Below are 24,246 nucleotides of genomic sequence, written 5' to 3' on the forward strand. Positions count from 1 at the left end.
GTCTGGATGCCCAGTGCATAAAATGCTGCCACGTAGCCACATAAGACCGTCTGGTGGATGGCTTCCTGCTACCTAGGAGAACCATCTGCACCCTCCTGGGAACATTCCCTTTCTGGCTGGGTCAGCCATGGATAAATCAGGCCGTCAGGTGGAGAGAGCTGAGATTTGGGTGAACCAACGGCCCCCCATCTCAGGGCTGCGTCAGGAGATCCTGATCCAATGGGAGCATCATGAGCTCTGCACGCACCATGTCCACCAGGATGGGAAACCAGAACTGCCTGGACCACCGAGGGGCTATCAGAATGACCATGGACCTGAAGGTCTTGACCCTGGTCAGAACACTGGGAATTAGAGGAAACTGGGGAAAAGTGTAAAGGAGACCAGCTGGCCAAGGCATGGTCATAGCATCGCCTCTGGAGTGCTCCCCCAACCCCAGTACAGAGCAGTAACTCTGGCACTTCCTGTTCTTCACCGAGTCAAACAGATCTACTAGGGGACGGGCCCCACCTGAGAAAAACCTGATCTAGGGCTGTATCCTTCAGGGTCCATACATGGGCTCTGAAGGACCTGCTCAATGCATCGGCCAACAAGTTTTTGCACCCTGGCAGATGCTCCGCCTGCAAATGGATACCGTGCCTTATACAAAAACCCCATAGCTGCAGAGCCTTGCGGCAGAGCGGAGACCACCGGGCTCCCCCCTGTTTGTTTATGTAAGAAACAGCCGCCGTGTTGTCCAAACGTACTAGGACTGAGAGGCGTGACAGTTTTGTCAGGAACACCTTGCAGGTTCTCCTGACCGCTCTCAGCTCCCAAATGTTTACATGCATACTGCTCTGCGGGAGACCACAAGCCCTGGGTCCTGTGATGCCCTAGGTGCACTCTCCAGCCTAGGTCAGAAGCGTCTGTGACTAACGTCACTGAGGGGGGATCCACAGTGAATGGAACCCCGCTGTAAGCCACACCCTCCTGAGTCCACCACTGTAAGGAGGTAATCACTTCTCAAGGCACAGTCAACACTGTGTCCCAGAGACCCCTGGACTGGTCAAACACTTTTGCTAGCCAGGCCTGTAAGGGCCGGAGTTTCATCAGAGCATGGCACACCACATATGTGCACGCTGCCATGTGCCCAAGCAGTCTCAACCATGCTCGAGCGGTAGTCAGAGGGAACCAGGTTAACTTGGAGACCAGATCCACTATAGCCAAAAACCTGTTCCTGGGGAAGAAGGCTCGCCCTACCCTGGCGTCCAAGAGAGACCCCACAAATTCCAGGTGCTGACATGGCGTCAGTGACAACTTTTCCTCGTTCAGCATGAGGCCTAGCCTCATGAAGAGAGCCCTTGTAAAGGATACATTGGCCTTCACTTGTTTGTAGGATTGGCCACAAATAAGCCAGTCGTCTAGGTATGGAAAGACGTGCACCCCCTTTTTGCAGAAGAATGCCGCCACGACCGACATGCATTTTGTGAAGACCCTGGGTGCTGTTGAAAGACCAAACGGAAGCACTGTGAATTGGAAATGACAGTGGGACACTATAAAGTGCAGAAACCTCCTGTGGCTCAACCTTATTGCCATGTGGAAGTAAGCATCTTTGAGGTCGAGAGTTGCATACCAGTCTCCTAACTCTAAACCTGGGGTGACAGATGCCAGGGTTACCATTCTGAATTTTGACTTCACCACCGTTTTGTTGAGTTCCCTGAGGTCCAGAATGGGACGAATCCCACCCTTGGGCTTGGGGATGATGAAATAGCAGGAATAAAACCCCTTGCCCTGTAAACGTGGGGGACCCTCTCTACTGCTCCTTTTTCGAGGAGCGCCAACACCTCCTGCCAAAGAATCCCTTCGTGAGAGGTGTCCCTGAAAAGGGACGGGGAGGGTGGGTTGGAAGGGGGAGGGCCCAGGAAAGGGATAGTGTATCCACCCCGACTATGCCGAGTACCAAGGCGTCTTAGGTAACTTCGGCTCAGGCGGGGGCATACTAGGATAACCTGGCCCCAAACAGGGGGCCAGGGGAAGTGACTGGTACGCAACTCTCTAAGAACCCATCAAAACGTGTGTTTGGTCTGCTGAGAGGGGGCCTGTCCAACCCCACGGGGGTTGTCTCCTTTTGGGCAGCGACGACGTGCCCTTGCCGAGAAAGGGGCTGCAGCCGCCCCCGCACCTTCACTGGGAGCACGAGGATGGCGTCTCCAGTAATCCCCACGGGGGACCTAGGACCGCGTTCTCCCCTGCTGTCTGTAGGGGAGCTGACGCCGCTGAGAGGCCGGTGTGTGGATCCCCAAAGAGCGGAGAGTCAACCTAGTGTCCTTCAGCGTATGGAGCCTAGTTGCTCTGAGAACAAGGATTTCCCTTCGAAGGGTAGGTCCTGTATGGTATGCTAGACGTTGGTCGGAATTCCAGAAACCTGGAGCCAGGCGCCACGGCGCATAACTACCCCTGATGCCATGGCGTGGGCTGCAGAGTCGACCGCGTCCAGGGAGGCCTTCAGTGCCATGCGGGCGATGGTTCTGCCCTCGGTGGTCATAGCCACAAACTCCTGACGCACCTCGAGGGGAAGTTTGTCCTTAAACTTATCCATTCCTTGCCACGTATTGTAGGCGTAGCAGATAAGCATTGCCTGTTGATTCGCGATGCGGAGTTGCACACCACTGGTGGCATATACCTTACACTCCATGAGGTCGAGGCGCTTGGGCTCCCTAGTCTTCGGGGACGGCCCCGGCTATGGGAGTCTTTCCTTCTATGCTGTGGCTTGGACAACCAAAGACCCCGGGACAGGCTGAGAATACAAGTGCTCGTGATAGGGTAGCCAGATTGAACAATCTTGAGGACCCATCTGTCCGTAGTGATTTTTGCCCATTGATGTAGAAAGGGCCTCTACCAGTGGTGAAAAAGCTGGGTCGTACGATTCGTGGTGCTGCCCGTGACTGTCTGCTCACCTCTGACCAACGCATCAAACCTGTTGCTTGTTGTTGGGAGGCATGTTCATCCTGCCATTTGGGTTACGGCGTCGCTGAGGCCTCTGACCAGAGCGTTGGTTGTCAGAGGGCCTCTGTTGCTGGTGTTGCTGCTGCCATTGATGTCTGATGTAGGAGTAGTCATATCTGCGCTGGTATGGTGAGTACCAGAGTCTCTTGAAGAGGGGAGTGTACATCCCCAGAGTTCGCAGGGTTGTTCGGGAGTCTTTAGAGGAGTGTAAGATTGAGTCCGTGGTCTCTGCAAAGAGCTTATCCTTGTCGAAAGGTAAGTCCTCGACTTTGGCCTGTTGCTCCTTCAGAACTCCCGCTGCTTGAAGGAAAGAAGCTCTGCGCATAATGATGGCAGTAGCAGTAGAATGAGCAGCGGTGTCAGTGACGTCCATAGCTATTTGGAGGGACGTTCTCGCTAATGTGTAGCCCTCTTGGATTACTGACCTCAGAATCGATTTCTTAGAATCAGGGAGATGATTCATGACAGGGGTAAGGTGTGGTTGGAGAGATGCGCCGAGTAATTGGTGTTTCTGAGGAGTAGCATTGCTCAAGTGTAGACCTTCCTGCCCAGGAGGTCAAGTCGCTTTACGTCCTTATCAGAGCCCTGTTGTTTGAGGTATGGGGCTCTAGACCTCTGTTGAGCTGCGTCGACTACTAAGGAGTTAGCCTGTGGATGGGCAAAGAGAAATTCCATGCCCTTCAGTGGTACCAAATATTTCCTGTTGGCCCGTTTGTTGGTCGGAAGAGCCGACGCTGGAGCATGCCACACTTCATCAGCCAGTTCCAGGATGCCTTTGTCAAGGGGAATGGCCAGGCGCGACCTATGCTGCGGTTGGAGATTCCTGAAAAGCTTGTGTTGCTTGTCTTTGAGTTCCTGCAACAGGATCTCTTATGTGATAGCTACTCGCTTAAACAACTCTTGGAACTGATGGAGGTCATCTGGGGAGAGCTGTCGCCCGGCATGACTGCCTCATCTGGCGGGGACGAGTCTGGGATGGAAGTCCCCAAAGGTTGGTCCGTGAAGGGGGTATGTTCCGGCTCTGATGGATGGTGAGATAGTGATGGTGAATGGTGCGGAGGAGTAAGGGGAGCCGGAGTTGGAGAGCGCCTGCGTGAAGCGTAGTCAAAAGCGGATCGTGATCGGCAAGAATACCTGCTGCGCGAGTCTCGGGAGTAGTGGTCGCCACGATGGTGTGTGCCGTGTCGTGGTGAACGGTTGTCATGGTAGTTAGAGCGGCTGTAATATCAATAGTGGTACGGGGAGCAGGGCAAACAGGAGCGGATGATTGATGCCCTGGAGGAAGCAGGAGAAGCAGAAAGCTGCCTGTAGTAGTGCCTGCGATGAGAAGATGCAGCAGCTAGAAACAGAGAAGGCAGTCTGGAGAAGCATGGGAAGACCCATGCCAGTGAGTGGACCAGAGTGGAGATTGCAGCGCTGGCAGAGGAGAGGACGGTGCCGGGGAGAGGGGGAGGGAGAGAGCACAGCTGCGGCACGGAGATAGGAGAGGAGCAGGGCTCCACAGTGGTTGTCTGGCGGCATGCGCTGAAGCGCTAGCCGCTGGATTGCTTTGCTCCGGTGGCTCAAGGGCAGGAGCAATCAGCACTGTGCCGGTAGCGGAGCAGGTCAGCGCTGTGTAGTCCGGCACCGCGTGGTGACTCAGAGGCGGTGCCGGTACCGTGATGGTCATATCTGGGGCTGCTCTCAGAGCCGGCTCAGCGCTCTGCGCCAGAGTGAAGGGAAGCGGCTGAGCTGGTGCTGTCTGGGGAGCTGGCGTTTGGGAAGCCTCCTGTGGCCACTTAGGCTCCGGAACCACTGAGGTAGGGGGACATGGCTTTACATTGCCAGACGTCCCAGGTGTGTCTGCCTGGTTTTCTCTGCCATTAAAGGCAGCTGGATCTTGCTTGGGCAGCCTCGCCTCCTTTTGGAGTCCTGTAGTGGGGGAGGAAGCCCTGCGTTTGTGTGGCTGCTGATCAGAGTCTGCTTGCTGTGGTTGCGGGGCTTTGTCAAACAGGAGCATGCAGAGGCGCCTCTCTATCTTTTCTAGCCATGGAGGTAAGTTTTGTACAATGGTTACACTTCTGGGGAACGTGAGATTCCCCCGGGCAACAGTTGCACTCCGAATAGCCGTCGGAGGCTGGCATTGCCTCCTGGCAGGAGCCACATTTTTTAAAGCCAGTCGCAGACATTTTGCCTGCAGCCTGAGGCAGTTTTTTTTTAAAATCGCAGAGAGACAGCTAGTTGTTTAAAAGCTGAAAACTTACTGATAATATCTCTGCTCTGTTGTCCTTGTTTCTTTTCTGTTTTTTTTTTGTTTTGTTTTTAAGGTGAACGCAACTATGTACAATGAAGTTGACAGGAGAACAGCTGAGAGGCGGGAGGTAACAGCGGTATACGGTTTCTGTTCTTACTCCCAATAGTTCTGTCTGTCTCTCTCTCTTTTTTTATTTTTTTATTTTTTAATAAGGAGAAAAGATGAGGGAAAGGAGAAAATAGGAACATATGTACAAGGGGGAACTAGAAGGAGTCTAGTTCAGTGAGTGAGGTAAGGAGCACGGTTCCAAGCATCTGCAGCCTGAAGCGGTGAAGAGGAACTGGCGGGGGGCCAGACCACACGAGACAGAAAAGAGCGCGATAGCCGCGAGCCCGCGGCACATGCGCAGTCCAGCCAAACACTGCTCATCACAAGCTTCCATCTGCGGCGCCGGGGCAAGCCCAGCACCCATTGTGGAGCACCCATGGGGACATCCCCGAAGAAGAACTTGCTAACTATCTAACTACCTGAACTATTTACAAACTACTCTAACTAGAAACAGGAGCCATTAACACCACAAGAGAGACACGCTCCAACGACCGTCACGGGCGGTAAGAAGGAACCAAGGAGGAGCAGCGCTGGCAGGAGTATTTATGCACTGCTATAGCGGAGCCACTCCAAGGGGCAACCTGCCGGTGTTACAGGTACCTCTTGGGAAAACGCTCCAAAGAGACAGTGCACGCAAGGCGCATACTTTATTCTAATGGACATGAGCAGCCACTCGAAGACAACATTTTGTGAGCGACACAGACTGTGTGAGATACAGATTGAATGTACAGCATTTTGTACATTACCATAGCTGTGCGCAGCACATTTTATTAGTGTGTGCACCCAAATAATTTTTTTAAAATGTACTTTGACCCCCCCATTAGCCACACCCCTGACCCCCATTGGACACACTCCGACTCCCATTGGCCACACCTCTGGAGGTAACACTCTCGGGGCAAGATGGACACATGACCAGAAGTAAAAGTTGTCATGTGACCATCTCTAAGGACTTTTCCCACCAATAGGTAGATTAGTTTGGCCCCCACCAACCCCCCCTTTATGCAACTATCCTGCAATTGCATTAACCCAATATATGTGACATTAACTCAAGTGCAGAGGGGCTGGGGGAAGTGTTCCCTCAGAGTTTCCTCCCACGAGCAGAATTAATTTTGTGTTGTGCACCAGTACTGAGTTCATGTGGCTTGTTTGGATGTGCCACTGTGGTACCCAAGTTATTAATAACTATCTTATAAACCCCTACCTTTTCCCTCTGCTGCCATGTCTCCCCTTGATCCATCAGTTCCATTGGTGCCTGCTGCCCCCCAACCTCCTCTGCTGTCCTGACTCCTGCCCTTCGCCTACCTGAGACCCGCCACCAGCCCTCCTCTCCCCCCATGCCCACTCCTCCAGTAGCCCCACTCTGATCATGTGAGCTACCCCTTGTCATCCCCTCTCCTAACACCTCCCTATACACCTGCCCTGCCTCTCTCCTCTGGTGCTGGTCCCTCCCCTGCAGGCGTCTGCCCTTCTGCTTTACCCCCAGAATCCCCTAGCACCCACACCTTCCCTTACCCCTGCATCGTCCTGGTGCCTCCTACTTCCCTCACTGCCCCTGCCCCCTTTTTCCCTGATGCCCACCCCCACACCACCCTCTGCCCCCATTCCCCTCATGCCTCTGCCCTCACAAGTCTTGCTCCATCCCTGCCTTCCTCATGCCCACCCCTCCTTTCAACTCTTCTCCCAGCACCTCCACCTCCCCCCCTCTAACCCCTAATACCCTTACCCTCTTCTTTCCCCGTATCACCCTGTCCCCCCTCCCACTGACACCTCCCCTCCTGCCCTTTTCCTCATTGTCCCCACTTGGCCCTGTCATTTGTCTCTCCTCTACCCTGTCCCTTGGTGCCTTCCCCTTTCTTCTCCTCCCCTCAGCATAAGCCCCTTCCTCTCCCACACCACACCTCACCTCACCTCACCTTCAGCTAAGCCGGCTTCTGCTTTCCAGTTGGCGGGGCTTGAGGCAGAGCTGACCCAAACTACAAGCTGGCCAGGCCCTAGCCTGGGGTGCCTCACTTTAAGGAGCACCACGTGCAGCTGCCGGGCAGGGCGGGGCCGAGGACAAGGACGAGGCCCCAGGCGCAGGTGGGGTGCCGCGTGGTGCTGCTGGGCTGGGCAGAGCTGGGGCACAAAAATGGCTCCAGCCAGCATCTGTGGTCGGGCCACAGCTGCTTCTGCCGCGCACACACTCTCTCTGCCCCAAAGTGCGCCATAGGTGACCGCAGGGAAAGTGAGGGGCTGCGGCTTTCCGTCTCAAATACCCCTCCTCCTCCAGCAGCCCCTAACCGGCCCGAGACATTAGGGTGTGCCTGGGCACACCCAGCACACTCCATGCGCACACCTATGTATGTGACAATTAGTATGCGTGCATGCACGCAAGCGTGGCATAGACTGGTTGTGTATGACAGTGAAACACAGTATGTGTGTGTGCTTGCTAAGTTTCTGAGAAGCCCTGTTCTTTTTCTTTAAGGGCCCTCTGTTCGATTAGTTGTTTATACTCCCAGTGACAGTGTGAAAGGCATTTTGTGAGAGACACAGACTGTGTGTGATACAGATTGAGTGTACAGCATTTTGAATGTGACAGTTAGCGTGCATGCATGCATGCATGCGTGTGGCATAGACTGGGTGTGTGTGACAGTGACACACAGTGTGTGTGTGGGTGGATGGGTGGGTGCTGGCTAAGTTTCTGAGAGGCCATTCTCTTTTTCTTTAGGGCCATCTGTTCTGCTGTTATCTCCCTCCTCCCCTAACTCGGCACTTCTGAGTCACTTATCCACACTTCAGGTTAGACCAGCTCCGCTGACTGACTGTTCCTCTGTAGAGAATGGGTACAGGGCAGGGGGACACACTGACTTCAGCACTCTCCTCCCCTCTGCACAGCTAGCATGAGAATCCTGGGATCAGCTCTGGGGCAGGAAGGTGGGAAGGGGGGGGGGGGAGGGAAGAGGAGTAGCTGAACACATGCTGCAGGTTTTAAGTATGTGTGTTCTGCCTACAGACAAGCTGGAGAAAAATGTTTGGCAGGCCAGATCTCGTCCCTGGTCCTGATTTTGCTCACCCCTACTTCATATTCAGACTGTTTGAGTTAGAGTTTGGTACATTTATCAACAATGTTTAGTTTGCCAAAGATGGAAGGGTAGCAAAAGATTGAAATTAGTCAACACACTTTCAAATTATTACTTCCATAATGAAACACATTTTCAAAAACAGCGTTTTAATTTTCTGCCATGTGGGTCAAGTTTAAAAATTAAAGACATTTAAAATTCATGTATTTTGTAAATCAATGTATATATTATTTTCGTAAGTCATTCTAATCATATTTTAAGTTTCAAAGTAAAAAAATTGGTGCTTAAAATGTTAGCATTACAGGCAGTCCCCGACTTACGTGGATCCGACTTACGTCGGATCCGCACTTACGAACGGAGCTTTCTCGCCCCGGAAGTCAGGGCGAGAAAGCCCCGTTCGTAAGCTGCTCCGGTGCCCCTGGTCTGCTGGAGACCGTCTCCAGCAGACCAGGGGCACCGGGCGGGTTCCCGCGCTTCTGAGGCTTTGCCAGAGCAAAGCCTCGGAAGCGCGGGAACCGCTGCTGCTGCCACTTGGGTGCCGGTGCCTGTGGTCTGCTGGGGACCGTCCCCAGCAGACCACAGGCACCGGGACCCAAGCGGCAGCAGCGGGCGGGTTCCTGCGCTTCTGAGGCTTTGCCAGAGCAAAGCCTCAGAAGCGCGGGAACCCCCGCTGCTGCCGCATGAGACCCGGTGCCTGTGGTCTGCTGGGGACGGTCCCCAGCAGACCACAGGCACCCTGACTGAAGCCGCAGCCGCGGGGGGTCCCGCGCTTCTGAGGCTTTGCTCTGGCAAAGCCTCAGAAGCGCAGGAACCCGCCCGCTGCTGCCGCTTGGGTCCCGGTGCCTGTGGTCTGCTGGGGACCGTCCCCAGCAGACCACAGGCATCCAGACTGGAGCGGCAGCAGCGGCGGTTCCCCGCGCCTCTGAGGCTTTGCTCTGGCAAAGCCTCAGAGGCGCGGGACCCCCGCGGCTGCGGCTTCAGTCCGGGTGCCTGTGGTCTGCTGGGGACGGTCCCCAGCAGACCACAGGCACCCTGACTGAAGCCGCAGCCGCGGGGGGTCCCGCGCCTCAGAGGCTTTGCCAGAGCAAAGCCTCAGAGGCGCGGCACCCCGCTGCCGCTGCGGCTCTGCTCCCCGTGTCCCTGGTCTGCTGGGGGGGGGGCGCAGCTAGTGTGCTCCCCCCCCCCCCCCCAGCAGACCAGGCTTTTGTTTTGGACTCTGGGGCAGAGCAGCTGGGGCGCTGCCGATTGGTCCTGCAGCGCCCGTGGGCACTACTGGACCAACCCCGCAGCACACCAGCTGCTCTGCCCCAGGTCCTGATTCAGCCGCTGCTGGTCAGTTTCAGCAGCGGCTGAATCAGGACGTCTGGGGCAGAGCAGATGGGGTGCTGCTGGGTTGGTCCAGTAGCACCCCAGCTGCTCTGCCCCAGGCGTCCCCAAGTCAGCTTCTGCTGAAACTGACCAGCGCTGACTACAGGAAGCCCCAGGCAGAGTTGCTCTGCCCCGGGCTTCCTGGAATCAGCTGCTGATCAGTGTCAGCAGCAGCTGACTTGGGGACGCCTGGGGTTCTTAAGTTGATTCTGTATGTAAGTCAGAACTGGCGGTCAGTTTCAGCAGTGTCTGAATCTGGACGCCAGTTCCGACTTACATACAGATTCAACTTAAGAACAAACCTACAGTCCCTATCTTGTACGTAACCCGGGGACTGCCTGTATAACAAAACTGAGTAAGCTTTTACCAGACCTCACATGCTCATATAAAGCTTTCTCCATACGGTTACAAACATTTCAAAGCAGTCCTACCAGCTATAATTAACTAAACATTTTCTCTACAATCATTATAAAATCCTGATCTTTGGGAAATGCATAGAGTGAACAACCAATAGTAATAACATAAGAAATGATACACAAAACTTTATAAGAAATTTCACATACATTACTCAAATCCTGAACCATCTACTTTGGGGAATAAACTGTGTTAACAGAAATTGAGTCAAACAGTTTTACGACTCCATTGCCTAAAGTGTTAGGCCTATACTACTTTCTAAAAGGTTCAGACAGGGATAAAACACTGCTTACTCGGCTCATTTAAAAATTCTTTCTGCTAAAATAATTTCATCCCCATTGTGCAAAAGGCAAGGGAGATATTAGAATTGGCACCAGGTGTTTCAGGAGTGGACATTGATAACAATTTTTTGAGACACAGTCACAAAAACATAAGCTGGTTCAAAACATGTTGACTAGTTTGTGTTTTGCTTAGTATAATTCAGGGATAACGTGAAACATTTAATAACAGCATCCCTTAAAAAAAACAATTAATTTTAACAGGCTACATTCAAATTGCTAATATTTTTCAGATTCCATAATGTTCTGTTGCATTTCCACAAATTAATTATAAAAACATACAAATTCAATGATGCACTATTTTAGATAAAAAGGAAATTACTTGTCATATGCAGAATTCTGATAATTTATATTAAACTCTGGAGAGTTTGAAAGAGCTGAAGGCACACTTCTTCTCTGACAAGCATATTGCACATTGTTTTTGTACACTATTCTGTTTTGATTGCGCAAATTAAGACTAGTCTCATTTTTTCATCTTCCCAAAACTTTAATGATTTGCTATTCAGCAGACTTTGTACTTGGTTGTTAGCAATTTTAAAAATTGAAGGAAATTCCCCATATTCTTCAGTTTCGGTAAGTAAATTATTTCCATATGCCCCAACACAGCTGTCCTATCATTAAGATTTATATAATCAAACCCGTTCTAAAAATAGGAAGTATACATCTACTCAATTCAGGAAGAAATGATGCTCAATTCATTGCATTTGTGGAAATCACTTCAGTTTCATGATTTTTTCATTGATAAAGCAGTTCACAGCAATAAGTATGAAAAGACCAGATATGTGACGAAAAATGATGAACTTGAGCCTGAATTAGCGGTGCTCCTCATAGAGGCCCCAATTCAGGAAGGCGCTTAAGAACATGATTATATCCACCCCTACTCAAAGCAGCACTTACAATTATGCTTAGCTAGAAGCAAGCTCTGCTGTCCAAGGAGGGACACTTTCCTGAATTAGAGCCCAAGAGACAGTGGACTGCTATGGAGAGTGCAGTTGAGTGCTTCCATTTTTAAAAGGGGCAATCTAATTTTGTCTCAGGATATTGTTGGGTTTCCTCCATTAATTTAAACAAAGAACAGTTTATTTTTCTTTTCTCTGGGGATTCCTGTGGCTGTTTAAGATGCTGGTTAACCATGTGAGACCTAACAAGCTGTCAGGTGAAAGGAGTGTTTCTTCTGTTTTGAAATGTTATAAACAAGCTGAGGATAAAGGTTTGAATGAAAAGTTCAGGTTAAAGCCTTTGAGAAGAACCCATGGTTGGTAGAATCCATGGTAGGAATAACTCAATAGATATTTCAGGTTTACTTGTCATTTGCACCAATATGAAATGTAAATATCTTGAAGCAATTATTTATTTTCACACCAGATGGAATAAATCCAAAAAAGTATGAATTTATACCAAACATCTCAGACTTCTACATTTTCTTCTTCCCAGAAGATCTTTAGAACCTATTTTACCATGAGAAATAACATACGTTTTAAAATATACCAACAAAAAAGGGGAGTATTGGCCATGATCCTGCAGGATAGTGCACTTATCTGTTTAGAGACCTTCTTGCAATGGAATACGAAATCCATTAATCCTTCCCTGCTAAGTGAGAGAATGCATTTCATAAAACTCCATTTCAAATAAAACAAAGAAAAAAATGTAGCAATGAAGTTCACGCCTACTTTTCATTATATTATCTGGCAGATCTAAGGCACCAAGACTCTTCTCACAACTTTTTTTTTTTTTTAGAAGTGAACACACAGAAATCTTCATTTCCATCAAGTAGGGCTTGTATATAAGTAGCAGGTCACCCATGTGTTAAAACAGGAAGCATAGGGAGACCGGTTTGCAATATCCCATGGGAGTACAAGCTCACGTTCCAGTTGTACTTGCATTTTATTTGCCTTTACGACTTTATTGCAGGGATGGTTGACAACTGTCCATTGCCACTGTTTAATGGATAATATGTGGTTTTTGACTAAGCAAAAGGCATTTCCCATGAAATTATCTATTAAGCTTTTTTCAAAAAACTGAAAATCCAGAAACTTTTTGGTATTTTTGGGGGGCAGAATCAAACAGATGGAAGGGAGTTTCCCCCAACTAGCTCTATTTCATTTTCATTTTATTTCTAGCTTTTGGGACACTAAAAAGGCGATTTTCCCTTAATTTACAATGTGAAGAAATTAAAGCAAGCAAGTTCTTATAGAGTGTGGAAAATCAATATGGGCATAGTCATGCAGCAAGTGCTGAGGTCGAAGGAAGGAAATAAAAACAGGATCCAAGTCTCTGGAGTATCATGGCAAAACTTCACAGAAGTCCATGGCACTGTGCCCAAGAACACTAGCACAGTCAGTATTACCTATTACAGGAAAATCTAAAGCATCTTGTTGCCAGGGAAAAGACATTTAAAGCTATTATGTTCAAAATGGAGTCTCTTTAGATTCCATCTTGTTTTCCTTCTTCTCCCTGTGTTACCCTTTTCCCGCCAAAACCTAAGTACACACAGTCATCTGCTCGGTGCACCCCGCACTATAGTGATAGAAATTTGCACTCAGTCCAAAACTGTGCACTGGGCACTAAAATGAGCTGCACACCGCTCAGAAACTGTGCACCCCTCCCTACTGGAGTGTTGCACACGGCACTGTTTGCTGCACACAGCCCTTGCCACCCTTTTCCCGCCTTGAGGGGCTTATAAGCCCTGACCAAGGAAAGGTTCGGGTTCGCCACTGTCCGTCCGTATTGCAGCCTGTCAGTCACTGTCTGCCGTCCCAAGTCCTGTCAGTGTTTGTTCGTCTCCCGTGGTGCTCCATTTTGGTTCATGGGCTCGGATATAAGGATTTTGTTCGAGCTGTGGGAGAGAAGGAGAGCCTCGCAAGTGTGGGAACGCCCCACTTAAGGATTATTGCCTTCTGCCACATGGACTTGAACTCATTTACCGCTATCCTTACCTGCTGGATTGGACTGGAAGTCGAAGGGCTACCGAGTACCAACCCCAGAGGGAATCTACCCAACCCATTACAGGCAAGATCCACCTGCAGGAAGGCCATTCAACTGGACTACCTTTCCCCGTCAGCGAGGGACTCCCTGCCGTCCTCCCCTAAGGCTTTACATTAGCCGCAGGGTAGAAGGTCGCAGGAATCAATCGCCGACTGCCTCTGACACTGTAAAGTATATTCCCCTTTGTTGTATCAGGGACTTATCTATCTTCTTTTCTTCTGGGATAGGGTGAGTTCATGCTGTTGTTGTTGATGTATGTTACACTGTTCAAAATATATGGTTTGGCCCTAAACATTGGTCTAGCCTGATTTGAGGTTACCCAATCCAACAGTGATTAGATACGTAACACCAGGCCAAATCTGGCTTCTGGGAGGGGGACACCCGGCTTTAGGCCGTAGGCTCAGTCACTGCCATTAGCCATAACTCCCACAACAATTGCTTACCTCAGTTCCACAGATAACAATCTGATGAAATAGTGTAAGTTGCTCAGAATATTTCTACAACAGTGTCATGTACTCCTATATAAGAATGACTGCAAGTTTAATTAACATGCCTGTTTTATTGTCTCCCGATAACCTTGAAAATAGTATATATGCTGCACACATGGTTTTTATCTGTTAAAACCAAATGAACATAAGTGCCATCTAGTGAATTTTGTGATCATGCAGTTACTAGGAAGGAGGATGGAGTCAAGAGAAGAACTCACTGCTCCTGACTCTTTTGAATTTCAACTTGTTAAGGACCCTATGCAGACATAATGCAACATATTCACTTGCGGCAACAAAACACTATTTCCTAGCATAGTATCGTCACTTGGTTTCAATATTTTGCATTCCTACTTTCACTCATCCTACATCCTGCTAGTATAGTTGAATAATTCTGAAAATTATTCGGAACTGTATTTTATTGCAATGGTGCCCCAGGGATCCCAATCCTAAGACAGAAGTTCACTGTGCTGGGTTGTGCAAACTCAAAACAAGAGGCAGTCCCCCTGCCAGGTGCATTGCCACCACAACACAGCTTTCACATCACATGTTGCAACACGTGAAACAACAAAACCATGGAACCCCTCCCAACAAAAGCAGTAGGTACATCCACGCTGTTTAATAACCCTGAACAGTGCATCTCAGAGCTCGGTCCTGCAGACCCAAGCCGGCACGACAGCACTAAAAAGAGCTGTGGAAGCATTTGGGCTCTGGTTGGAGTTTGGGCTCTAACGCCCAGGGAGGCAGGTAGGTCGTAGAGCCTGAGCTATAATGTCTACACAGCTTTTTGTAGCACTTTAGCACAAGCCTCGCAAACCTGAGCCTGTAGACTGGTGCTTAGAGACTTACTGCCATGGTTATTAAATCATTGTAGTCATACCCTCAACTGGCATCAGTGGGACTCCTCATAAAAGTAACTATTCACTTGTGACAATTTTCTTCCACTATTTGATCTGAGGAAGTGGGTCTGGCCCACGAAAGCTCATCACCTAATAAACCATCTTGTTAGTCTTTAAAGTGCTACATAGTCCTGTTTTTTGTTCCAGCTACACCAGACTAACACGGCTACATTTCTATCACTATTCACCAGTATGTGTCATCCAACCATGGACAATTAATTCCCAAGATCAAAATATCAAATACTTACAAGTACTGGAGTCCTCCGTATTATTGACCAGTGGTGGATAAATAGCAGTGCTAGAGTGTTCCTTTTACAATTCTTCTTCCCAGTGTAACTTCTAGAGATTACCAAGATCCTGAACTCACTTGAGACCCAAAATTTCACTTTCGCAGCTTGACTTGCAGCCTTTAGAAATAAACTGTGGTCTTTTATTCAAGGCAGCACTGTTCTCTAGTGCTTACAGGGAGCATAACATGCTCAGCAGTGAAGATTCAGGAGAAGAGTACTTTTTTTTTTTTTTAAATCAGGAAAGGAATGCAAGTCCCCCTAAAAACCTCTCATCAATTTACAAGCACTGTAATGCATGGCCAATGCATGGCAGAAACATACTCCAGGAAAGACACTTTCATTAATGATGGATGGGTTACAAATTACCAGGATCCACAATTGGGGAGCAGCAATCTATAGAAACTGAGTTCTGTGGGCCAATTGTGGTATCTGCGCAGTGAAGCTAGGCAGAATTATGTTGCCAAGTCTAGCTAAACTTTCTAACTGACAAGAATTTATTTAGCTCTCAACATTTACAAACTCAAGTGTTTAAAAGCAAAGACAAGAATACTTAAGGATACGGCAAATCTTACATTAACAAAACAAACAGCACAATCTCTGCTAGCATAACTCATTTGAATTGAATAGAAGCTCTGGGGTCTTCACTTTTGAAACACAGGCCATTTAATTAGGTGCTAAGCAAGGATATAGGAGACAACTTCATGCACCTGTTAAAGGCTAGGGACAACATTTATCTGCAAAAGTAAACAATTGGCTTTGTATGGCATAAGTAGGTGGGGGTTTTTTAAAAACTTTTTTCAAAATACAGTCCACAAATGAGAGACCAAAATGACCACTCTTCCTGGTGTCTGGATTTCTTAGGTTATTAATGTTTATTATCACTTAGTATTACATCCTGAGGACTTGGTTTTTTTAGTCTTTGCAACATACAAGACCTTTCAAACATAGATAAACTGCTATCTAAAACGTATCCCCTGGAGTTACCAATACATCCAGAGCACAGACTCACTGTAGGTTTGGGATGTCAGAAGTTGCGTCAAACTCTCCACAAAACTCCCACATTTTATGTGCTCAATTGCACTTTTACTCCCTTGGCTTTCAAATAGTCACAATGACTAAAAACACTGTCTTCTGGAGGTCACTGATCATGATGAAAGATGAGTGAATAAACAGCTCGAGAGCACTTTTAGTGATCCTTGCGAGTGCTTCGATAATCAATGGGACTGCCTTTGTTCTAGCTTTCTATATGCATTCTACATTGTGAGAGTTCTTCATAGTAGGGATGTAAAAAACTCGTAAATAAAGTCACTATGTAACCATTAAAAATCTGCAGCATAAACTTTTCTATGGGCGCACACCAGCTGCCAGCCTGCACTGCAGATTCAGACTCTGCTGTATAATGCTTATACAACTGAGCCCGCAGAGGGCCACCAGCTGGAGCCAGTGCACAATGGAAGCTGGCTTATAGTATGGGCACCAGCTCCCAGCCACACTCCTGGGGAACAAGATGTTGCTTCATTGCTTCAGCGTCTGATACTGCAGAGCCTGAAGTGCGGGGCGGCAGCCAGCTCCCTCGGAGTAGGCCAGGAGGTGGGAGGCACTGATAAGCCAGCTCCTAGCGTGCACTGGCTGCCTGCCCTGCTCCCCGGGAGCCGGCACTGTGGGCTCTGCAGTATAAACCTTATACTGTAGAGCCTGCAATGTGGGCCAGCGGCCAGGAACTGTCACGCCCTAGCAGAAAAGCTTAAACCGATGCTTATCAGTTAACCAGTTAAATTCTTACATCCCTGCTTCATAGTTTGCTATCTTCTCTGTTTCCTGTTTTTATCTGCTAGTAGGACAATGTCAATTACCATGGTTTTGTTCACCTTCTTTCTATACCACCTACGTCTACTCCGCTTTCCTGCACTGTTCAGTCTACGGCAACTACCAAATCCTGTAAAACCTTAGTCTTTTCATTCTCTAGAATGTTTTCGTAATAGTACATGGTTGTTGAAATTCATCCTTGTCTCACTGGCAACAATACAGGTTCTTGGTGACTTCATTGTGTCTGTTCATATATTCTCTTAATCCAGACCCCTGCAGGTGCTGAACACATCACTCCACCAGCTCTGCCTCTTTTTCTTTTTTGCTTATTTATATTACAAAATAATAAAATTCAGTTCAAACCTTCTTCCCAAACATGGCTATTTCTAGGATTTCTCTCTTAGTCCTGCTCAATCCATACCCTAGATCCTCCCTCTGTAGAAACAGTAGTGATCAGTAAGTGAACTAGTAGAAACCACTTAGGCTATGTCTAGACTGCAAGCCTCTTTCGAAAGAGAGCCTCTTCTTTCGAAAGAGCCTCTTTCGAAAGAGAGCGTCTAGAGTGCACGTTGAACTTTCGAAAAAGCGGCTTGCTTTTTCGAAAGAAAGCATCCAGTGAGTCTGGATGCTCTCTTTTGAAGAAGCCCTATTTACATTGAAGAACGCCTTCTTTCGAAAGAGGAACTTTCGAAAGAAGGTGTTCTTCCTCGTGAAATGAGGTTTACCGCCATCGAAAGAAAAGCCGCGTTCTTTCGATTTAATTTCGAAAGAACGCGGCTGCAGTCTAGACGCAGGTGAGGTTTTTTCGAAGAAAGGCTACTTTTTTCGAAAAAAAACCCTGAGTCTAGACACAGCCTTGATGTTTCCACCCAACTGCATATAACGGCGTGGAGTATTACAGTTACTGACAGCCTCTTGCATCTGTCTTTTTGCTCCTTTATGGTGTATAAACATAGGATTCAAAGGCTGGGGATACATTATATTGAGGCTTAAGATTTTTTTTCTCCTCCTACATCTGTTTTCCAGAAATTCAGTTCATATTTATCATGGTTTCCCCGAGAAGGCTCAATGGACAATGAGTGGCTTACTATCATAGGCAGCAATCAAATAAAACCCAATACAAAGGAAGAGAGATTTTTATTCAGACTTCTTTTCAAAAGTGAAGTTATGAACAGATGTTTAACTCAGATATCCCATAAAAAGATTCATAGAAACAGATTAGACTTTAAGATATTAAAAACCATGTTGACTTTACCCTCAACAAATTATGTTCATCTATGCGTCTGACAAATCTGTTGTTTACTAGTTTCAACCAATTTGCCCAATACTGAAGTTAGACTTAATGGCCTGTTAATGCCAAGACCAATCCACATAAACCCTGCATATTGATTAAAAAAGAAAAAAAAAAAGACAACTCATACAAACTTCACAAGGGTATGGAAAAAGTTCCTTAAATTTTCTAGTCAAGCCTTCCGTTTCTTTCTACACATTTCCTTATGTTTATTTTCAGGAGGCAAATTCCCCTTTTCCCTCAAAATAAAAAGGCATACCTTTCTTTTTCCTTGCTGTTCAAGATTTTGCTTGAAGCGGAGATCAGACATTTGGATCTGAATTCGCTGCTTTTGAACTTTCTTATTCAATAAATCCCTGTAACGCACATACAAGGCATTTCTCAGCCTGTATAGATTCTTGTAGTTTTCAAGATAGCGCTGAAAAAAAAATCCATTCAAATGTTTTGTTAAATGTGTATTTTCTTACCACCTTTACAATAATTTCCATTTCCAAAACAAGCATGGACTTTCCTCATCAGAATTTAGGCTCATTTCTAGAGCTGTGCAGGAATCAAATTTTTTGTTTAGGATTTTTTTTTTTTTTTTTAATTAACAGTTTTGAATTTTAACCTGAGCTTTCCCCATGAACCAAAGTTCAAACAAATCCGACAAGTTAGGAAGATCAACACAGAAAGTATGTTCTTTAGTCTCTGAGCTAAAAAAAGTGCAATACCACTGAGAACAATAGATGCCATTAGTTTGGGGACAGGTGAACCTATCAGGTCTTCTCTTTCTCTAACTTATATGACCTGCTGTTCTTCATTGTAAGTTAGAAGGAATATAAGCATGAATGATTTTGTTCTCTTCTCTTGGCATTCAAAGTGCCAATAAACAAGCCACTATTATATTGATGACATTCTGTATATTTACAAATATACTATAAATAATCTCAGGTTAATGCATTGTAGTAAGTTCCCTGCAGATGGTGCTGTTGACTATGGTGTGGTTCAGTAACTCCAGGCTTCCACTGGACTAAGAGGAGTATCTCATCATTCATTTTACTCTCACCACAGCAGAAAATTTTCTGTGATCCAAGATTCAGGAAACTGCAAGGCCCCAAATGCATTTTCAGTAGAGCTGCGTGTTTTCCTCAAGTGCCACTAAGTAATTAAGAATTCCTTCTTTTCTGTATGAACTGGTTTGGATCATGACAACAGAGGTGTGTTTGGATTGCCAAGTACTCAAAGAACATGGCATAGCATCATACCCGTGTAGTGTTATGATGCAACAACCTACAATAGCTAGCGTCCACACTACGACTATTCCAAAATAAGCATTATTCTTCATGGAATGAGATTTACAGTTTTTTAAATAAGCTATGCGTTATTTTGAAATTATTTCAAAATAATGGAATTGCTGTGCAGACGCGCACATTGTTATTTCGAAATAACGTTGGTTATTTTGAAATTCCTGTAAATGCACCCAAAGAGTTTACGAATCGCTAATAAGCTTTACTCCCTGGTTTATCTGCACGCTGCTAAAAATCTATCCTTTGTAAAAGCAATTTGAAGTACATTGGTAATAATTACAGCTGCCTCAATTCAAGTACACCTGTTTGCCTTCGCCTTTGTAAATATGTATGAGAAGTGCCTTTCTGAGGTGAGTTTTTAATACTAGCACCGGATCATTGGGTCCAATTGTTCTTTCATTTACACTGGAATAGGTCAAATCCAATACCCCTGAAATTAATGGCACAACATCAAGGCAAGATGGGTATTATTGACATAAGCATCAGATCCCTTATCAGCCAAAGAAATGAATGACCACAACCACCAGAGAAGACATCAGGCCAGGTGGATAACAAGGGAGAGAGCTCTTTGGATTCTGGCCTCCAAATATTTTAACTCTATGGAATTATTACACATGGTAGTTTAAGTTATCTGCAAATATCATACTGGAGTTACCTGTTCTAGCAGGGCCCGTTTCATTGCATCTTCTTTGTCTTCATCACTAAATGATGACTTGTTGTTCCTCTTCTTACCATTTTCATCTTTCCTCATTTTTGGGGAGGTTTTATCATTCTGTACAGAAATATGTGGATGTCAAAACAGGGGCCGGATCAATCATGGCAAGGATAATTGTGACGCTTTAAAAACTATACACTTCCTTTCCTGCATAACAGAACTCTTACTTTGTCTCTTCCACTCAAATCAGAGAATAGCCATAGAATACAAAAAATAACTTTTCAGAATTCTGGCAGTGTACAGCTAAATACACGGAGGTTAGGTCCATCAATATTTATTAGCCACGCTAGTGGGTAGGAATGGTGTCTCTAGCCTCTGTTTGTCAAAGGCTGGGAATGGGTGACAGGAGAGGGATCACTTGATGATTCCCTGTTCTGTTCACTCCCTCTGGGGCATCTGACATTAGTCACTGTCAGAAGACAGGATATTGGGCTGGATCAGGGGTTCCCAAACTTTTTGACACGGGGACCAGTAAATCCATCACAAACTTTTGGAGGACTAGTAATGTTCATTTGCATATTTGCATATTCATTGATCAAACTATGAATATACAAATAAGTTGTTTCTGGTCCTCCCAAATCTCCCAGTGCCAGCTTTAGCAAAGCTTTTGATATGGTCACCCACAATATTCTTGCCAACAAGTTAAGGAATACGGATTGGATAAATGGGCTGTAAGACAGACAGAAAGCTGGTTAGACCAGGGTTTCCCAAACTATTTACTTTAATTGGAACCCTTTTTTTTCAGTTCTGCTTTTTGCAGCCCAAAAATATAAACACATGAAAATATAACAGGTCTGGTATTTTCTCAGTAGGTAAATTGTATTATTACTAGTGTATCAGTTTGTAGTTTCAAACTGCCTGGCTGGTAAATGTGCTCAGACTGCATGAGTGTGTCTACCAGCCAGATAGTTCACAACTACTCCAGGGGTGTGGGGGGGGGGGGGCGCGACAGCAGAATCCCTGTGCCGGACTAACTTGTGCTTTGTGGGTGGCGGGGGAGGGGGGAACGAGGTCGGGTCAGTCCCACTCCCTGCAGGCCGATTCATTCCTCCCCCCGCTCCCCTTGCTGCACCTCTGGCCGGCCCCACTTCCCACAAGCCCCTCCCAGACAGCCAGTTCTCCCCCACTTCTCCCAATCTGCCTTGGCCAGCCCTGCTTCCAGCGGCCGCTTCTCTCACATCTTCCCCAACCAGCTTCCTACCCTCAACCTCACCCCCCCCCCCGGCATCCCTGCTTCCACCAGCCCCCCAAACTCCCCAGCCTGCCCTGATTCCCCCATCCAGTGCTGCTTCCGGTGGCCAGCGCTCCCCTCCTTCTGACCCCAGAATCCCCTGGCACCTGCACCTTCCCTTAGCCCTGCACCCTCCTGGTGCCTCCCTTTGCCCTCTTTTTCCCTAAAACCCACCCCCTCACCAGTCTCTGCCCCATTCCCCTGCTGCCCCTCTGAGCCCTCACTCGCAATTTGCTCCATCCTGGCCTTCCTCATGCCCCCCCCTTCTTTCAAGCCTTCTCCCAGCACCTCCCCCCCCAGCCCCCAATGCCCTTCCCCTCTCCTCTCCCAGCATCCTCCTGGCCCCCTCCCCCTGACACCGCCCCTCCTGCCCTTTCCCTCATGGTCTGCACTTGCCCTGCCATGTCTCTCCTGCACCCCTGGCCCTTGGTGCCTCCCCGCCACCGCACGAGCCGGTTCCCGCCTTCTCCTTCCCCGTGGCGGGGCCGCGCTCAGGCCCCGGAGCCCGTTAGGCCCCGCCACGTGCCTCGCGCGGGTTTCAAAACCCCGGCCCGTGACGTCACGTCCGCCCCGCCCACGTGCAACGCCGCGCACGAGCGGCAGGCGGCGAGGAGAAGCCGCGCGCGGCAGGGGCGGGCGAGGCGGGGAATCCGGGCCCCACGTAGCCCTGGAGCAGGGCTCGGCTCTTCACTCGCCGCCACTTCCGGGCGCGGGGCCCGATCGGCCTAAGGGCCGGTGCAGCGACAGCAAGTGGAACTCTCCGGTTTTGCGACCGTTGCAGTTTCGGTCACGCAGACCTGGAATTCGGTGCCGCTGCTCAGCGCGTGCCCCTCTGCTGCTGCACGTGCAGAGGGACGGGGCAGTGGGGTCGGACACACAGTTCGCTCCCTGCTTGAGAACGGGCTCAGGGGATGCTGGTGTTTTGCCTGGGGAGGGGGCTGCTTCCCTCTGTCTAGTGGGCACGTGTCACAGACACACATGCGGGCCACAGCAGCCAGGGAGTCTGCCTGAGAGTCCCACTGGGCTGTGGCAGGCCAAATCCAAGCGTCTGGAGGGATACATCCCGTCAGCAGACCGTATTTTGCCCATTCCTGGCTTACCCTGTTCCTAAATTATTTCCATCAGAGCCTCATCCCACTGTTGGGACCAGATTCCCACGTGATATTCCTGGCAATCTGGTCCCAACAAAAACCAGTCCTATGAGGCAACTTTAAGAGATCCAGATTTGTACGATGATTGTTTTGGAAATGATAGACGCTGCCACATAAGTGGTTGGGAGCTAAAATAAGCCACTTTTTTTTTTTTTTATAAAAAAAAAAAAGTTCATCTGGTCCTTAAATGGGGGAGGGCATGGAGAAAGTTTTCTAGGAGGCTGGTCATGCTATTACATGTTTATGCGCATTTGTACCTGAAAGCAAACGTGTGTTTGAGATTCATGTGAACACTTCCCTTTTGCTGACAAGAGACCAAAATACTGAAAACTACTACCTCAGACTAGCGGGGGTAATGTAGTCATCCGCAATTGCAAATGAAGCCCGGGATTTGAATTTCCCGGGCTTCATTTGCATGAAGCCGGCCGGCGCCATTTTTAAATGCCGGCTAGTTCGAACCCTGTGCCGCGCAGCTACACGTGGCATGGAGTTGCTAGTTTGGATTAGGCTTCTAATCCGAACTAGCTGTACTCCTCGTGGAATGGAGGTCAGTCTGCTCCATCTGCTAGTTCAGGCCTGCTGTGTGGGTCTGAATGCTGGGCTAGGAGGTTATAGTTGGAATTTTGGTGCAGTTGTGTGGCCTGCCCCTTGAGCCCTGCACCCCTTCACGGTGAGGGGAAATTCTGGGACCGAAGCAGCCTGATTCCTGCCTGAAGACCCTAAAAATAGTGTTTTACCCTGGCCTGTTATATTTGTGTCTGTTATATTTGTCTCCTGTTTAATATACTTGTGTTTAATATAGTGTATGTGTTTGTGCTATTTTTTGGGAGTCTCCAACTATCTGGCAAATACATGGGGATTCCCCATGGCTAGAATTTTCCTCCCAAGCTGCCCTGGTGACCCTGCCAAGAAGGAGTGAGGGGGGTGGAGGCACCGCCAAATAAATCCATCAGAAAAAATAAAGTTGAGTGGGTGGCGGGATCCAGAAGAGCCCAGACCTATCCATCAGAACCTGTAAGGAGATTGGCTTTAAAGAAGGTAACCAGGTGGAGAGGGGGCGCTACATATGGGACAATTGTCCTTTTTTTTTTTTTTTTTTTGAGTTGGCCATCTGCAGAAGAGCATATATACAGAACTGTCCCTTTAAAAATGGGATATCTGGTCACCCTAACTCAAATGGTTTAAAATTTGACAGCATTTCAAGCCATTTATATGAAAATAGTTTTAGAATGAAAAACACTAAGCCAAGGAAGAAGGCAGACAAGTGGGGAGTAAAGGAAACTGCAGCTTCTGCAATGTGTAACCCGCCCCTTATCTCTTCCCTCTGCTCCAGCCTCTCTCCCCTCAGTCCCATGATCCCTCCCAGCCTGCTGCACTTCAGTGGGGGCAGAAAGAACCCCGCCCTGGGTTTTAAAAGGCAGAATATGCATTGAAAATGAAGGGCAGCCTTCCCCATGTTCAGCACGTGGCCTGCAGCCAGAGTCTCTGGGGCGGGAGCAGCTCCGCGGCGACTGGAAGGCATGGCAGTGGCTCGAGCAGGAAGGGACAGGGCCGAAGCTCCTGGGCGCTTCAACCCGCCCGCTCAGTCAGACCCGAAGAGCA

The 24,246-nt window shown here is 48.1% G+C and overlaps 1 protein-coding gene across 1 annotated transcript in view; it reads right to left on the reverse strand.

The window, feature by feature from the left end:
- Nucleotides 1–22,062, reverse strand: part of LOC149524720 (uncharacterized) — a 31,416-nt gene extending 9,354 nt beyond the window's left edge. Inside the window, exons 1-3 of the mRNA XM_089777327.1 lie at nt 21,890–22,062; nt 20,203–20,319; nt 18,518–18,676 (exon numbers count right to left, since the gene is read on the reverse strand). Coding sequence (XP_089633453.1) covers nt 18,518–18,676; nt 20,203–20,298 — 255 coding nt within the window. The 5' untranslated portion in view covers nt 20,299–20,319; nt 21,890–22,062. The remainder of the gene's footprint in view (nt 1–18,517; nt 18,677–20,202; nt 20,320–21,889) is intronic.
- Nucleotides 22,063–24,246: the final 2,184 nt, after the last annotated feature.

This window comes from Pelodiscus sinensis, chromosome 3 (assembly GCF_052426305.1).
Source record: "Pelodiscus sinensis isolate ZL-2025 chromosome 3, ASM5242630v1, whole genome shotgun sequence".
Lineage (NCBI taxonomy): Eukaryota > Metazoa > Chordata > Testudines > Trionychidae > Pelodiscus > Pelodiscus sinensis.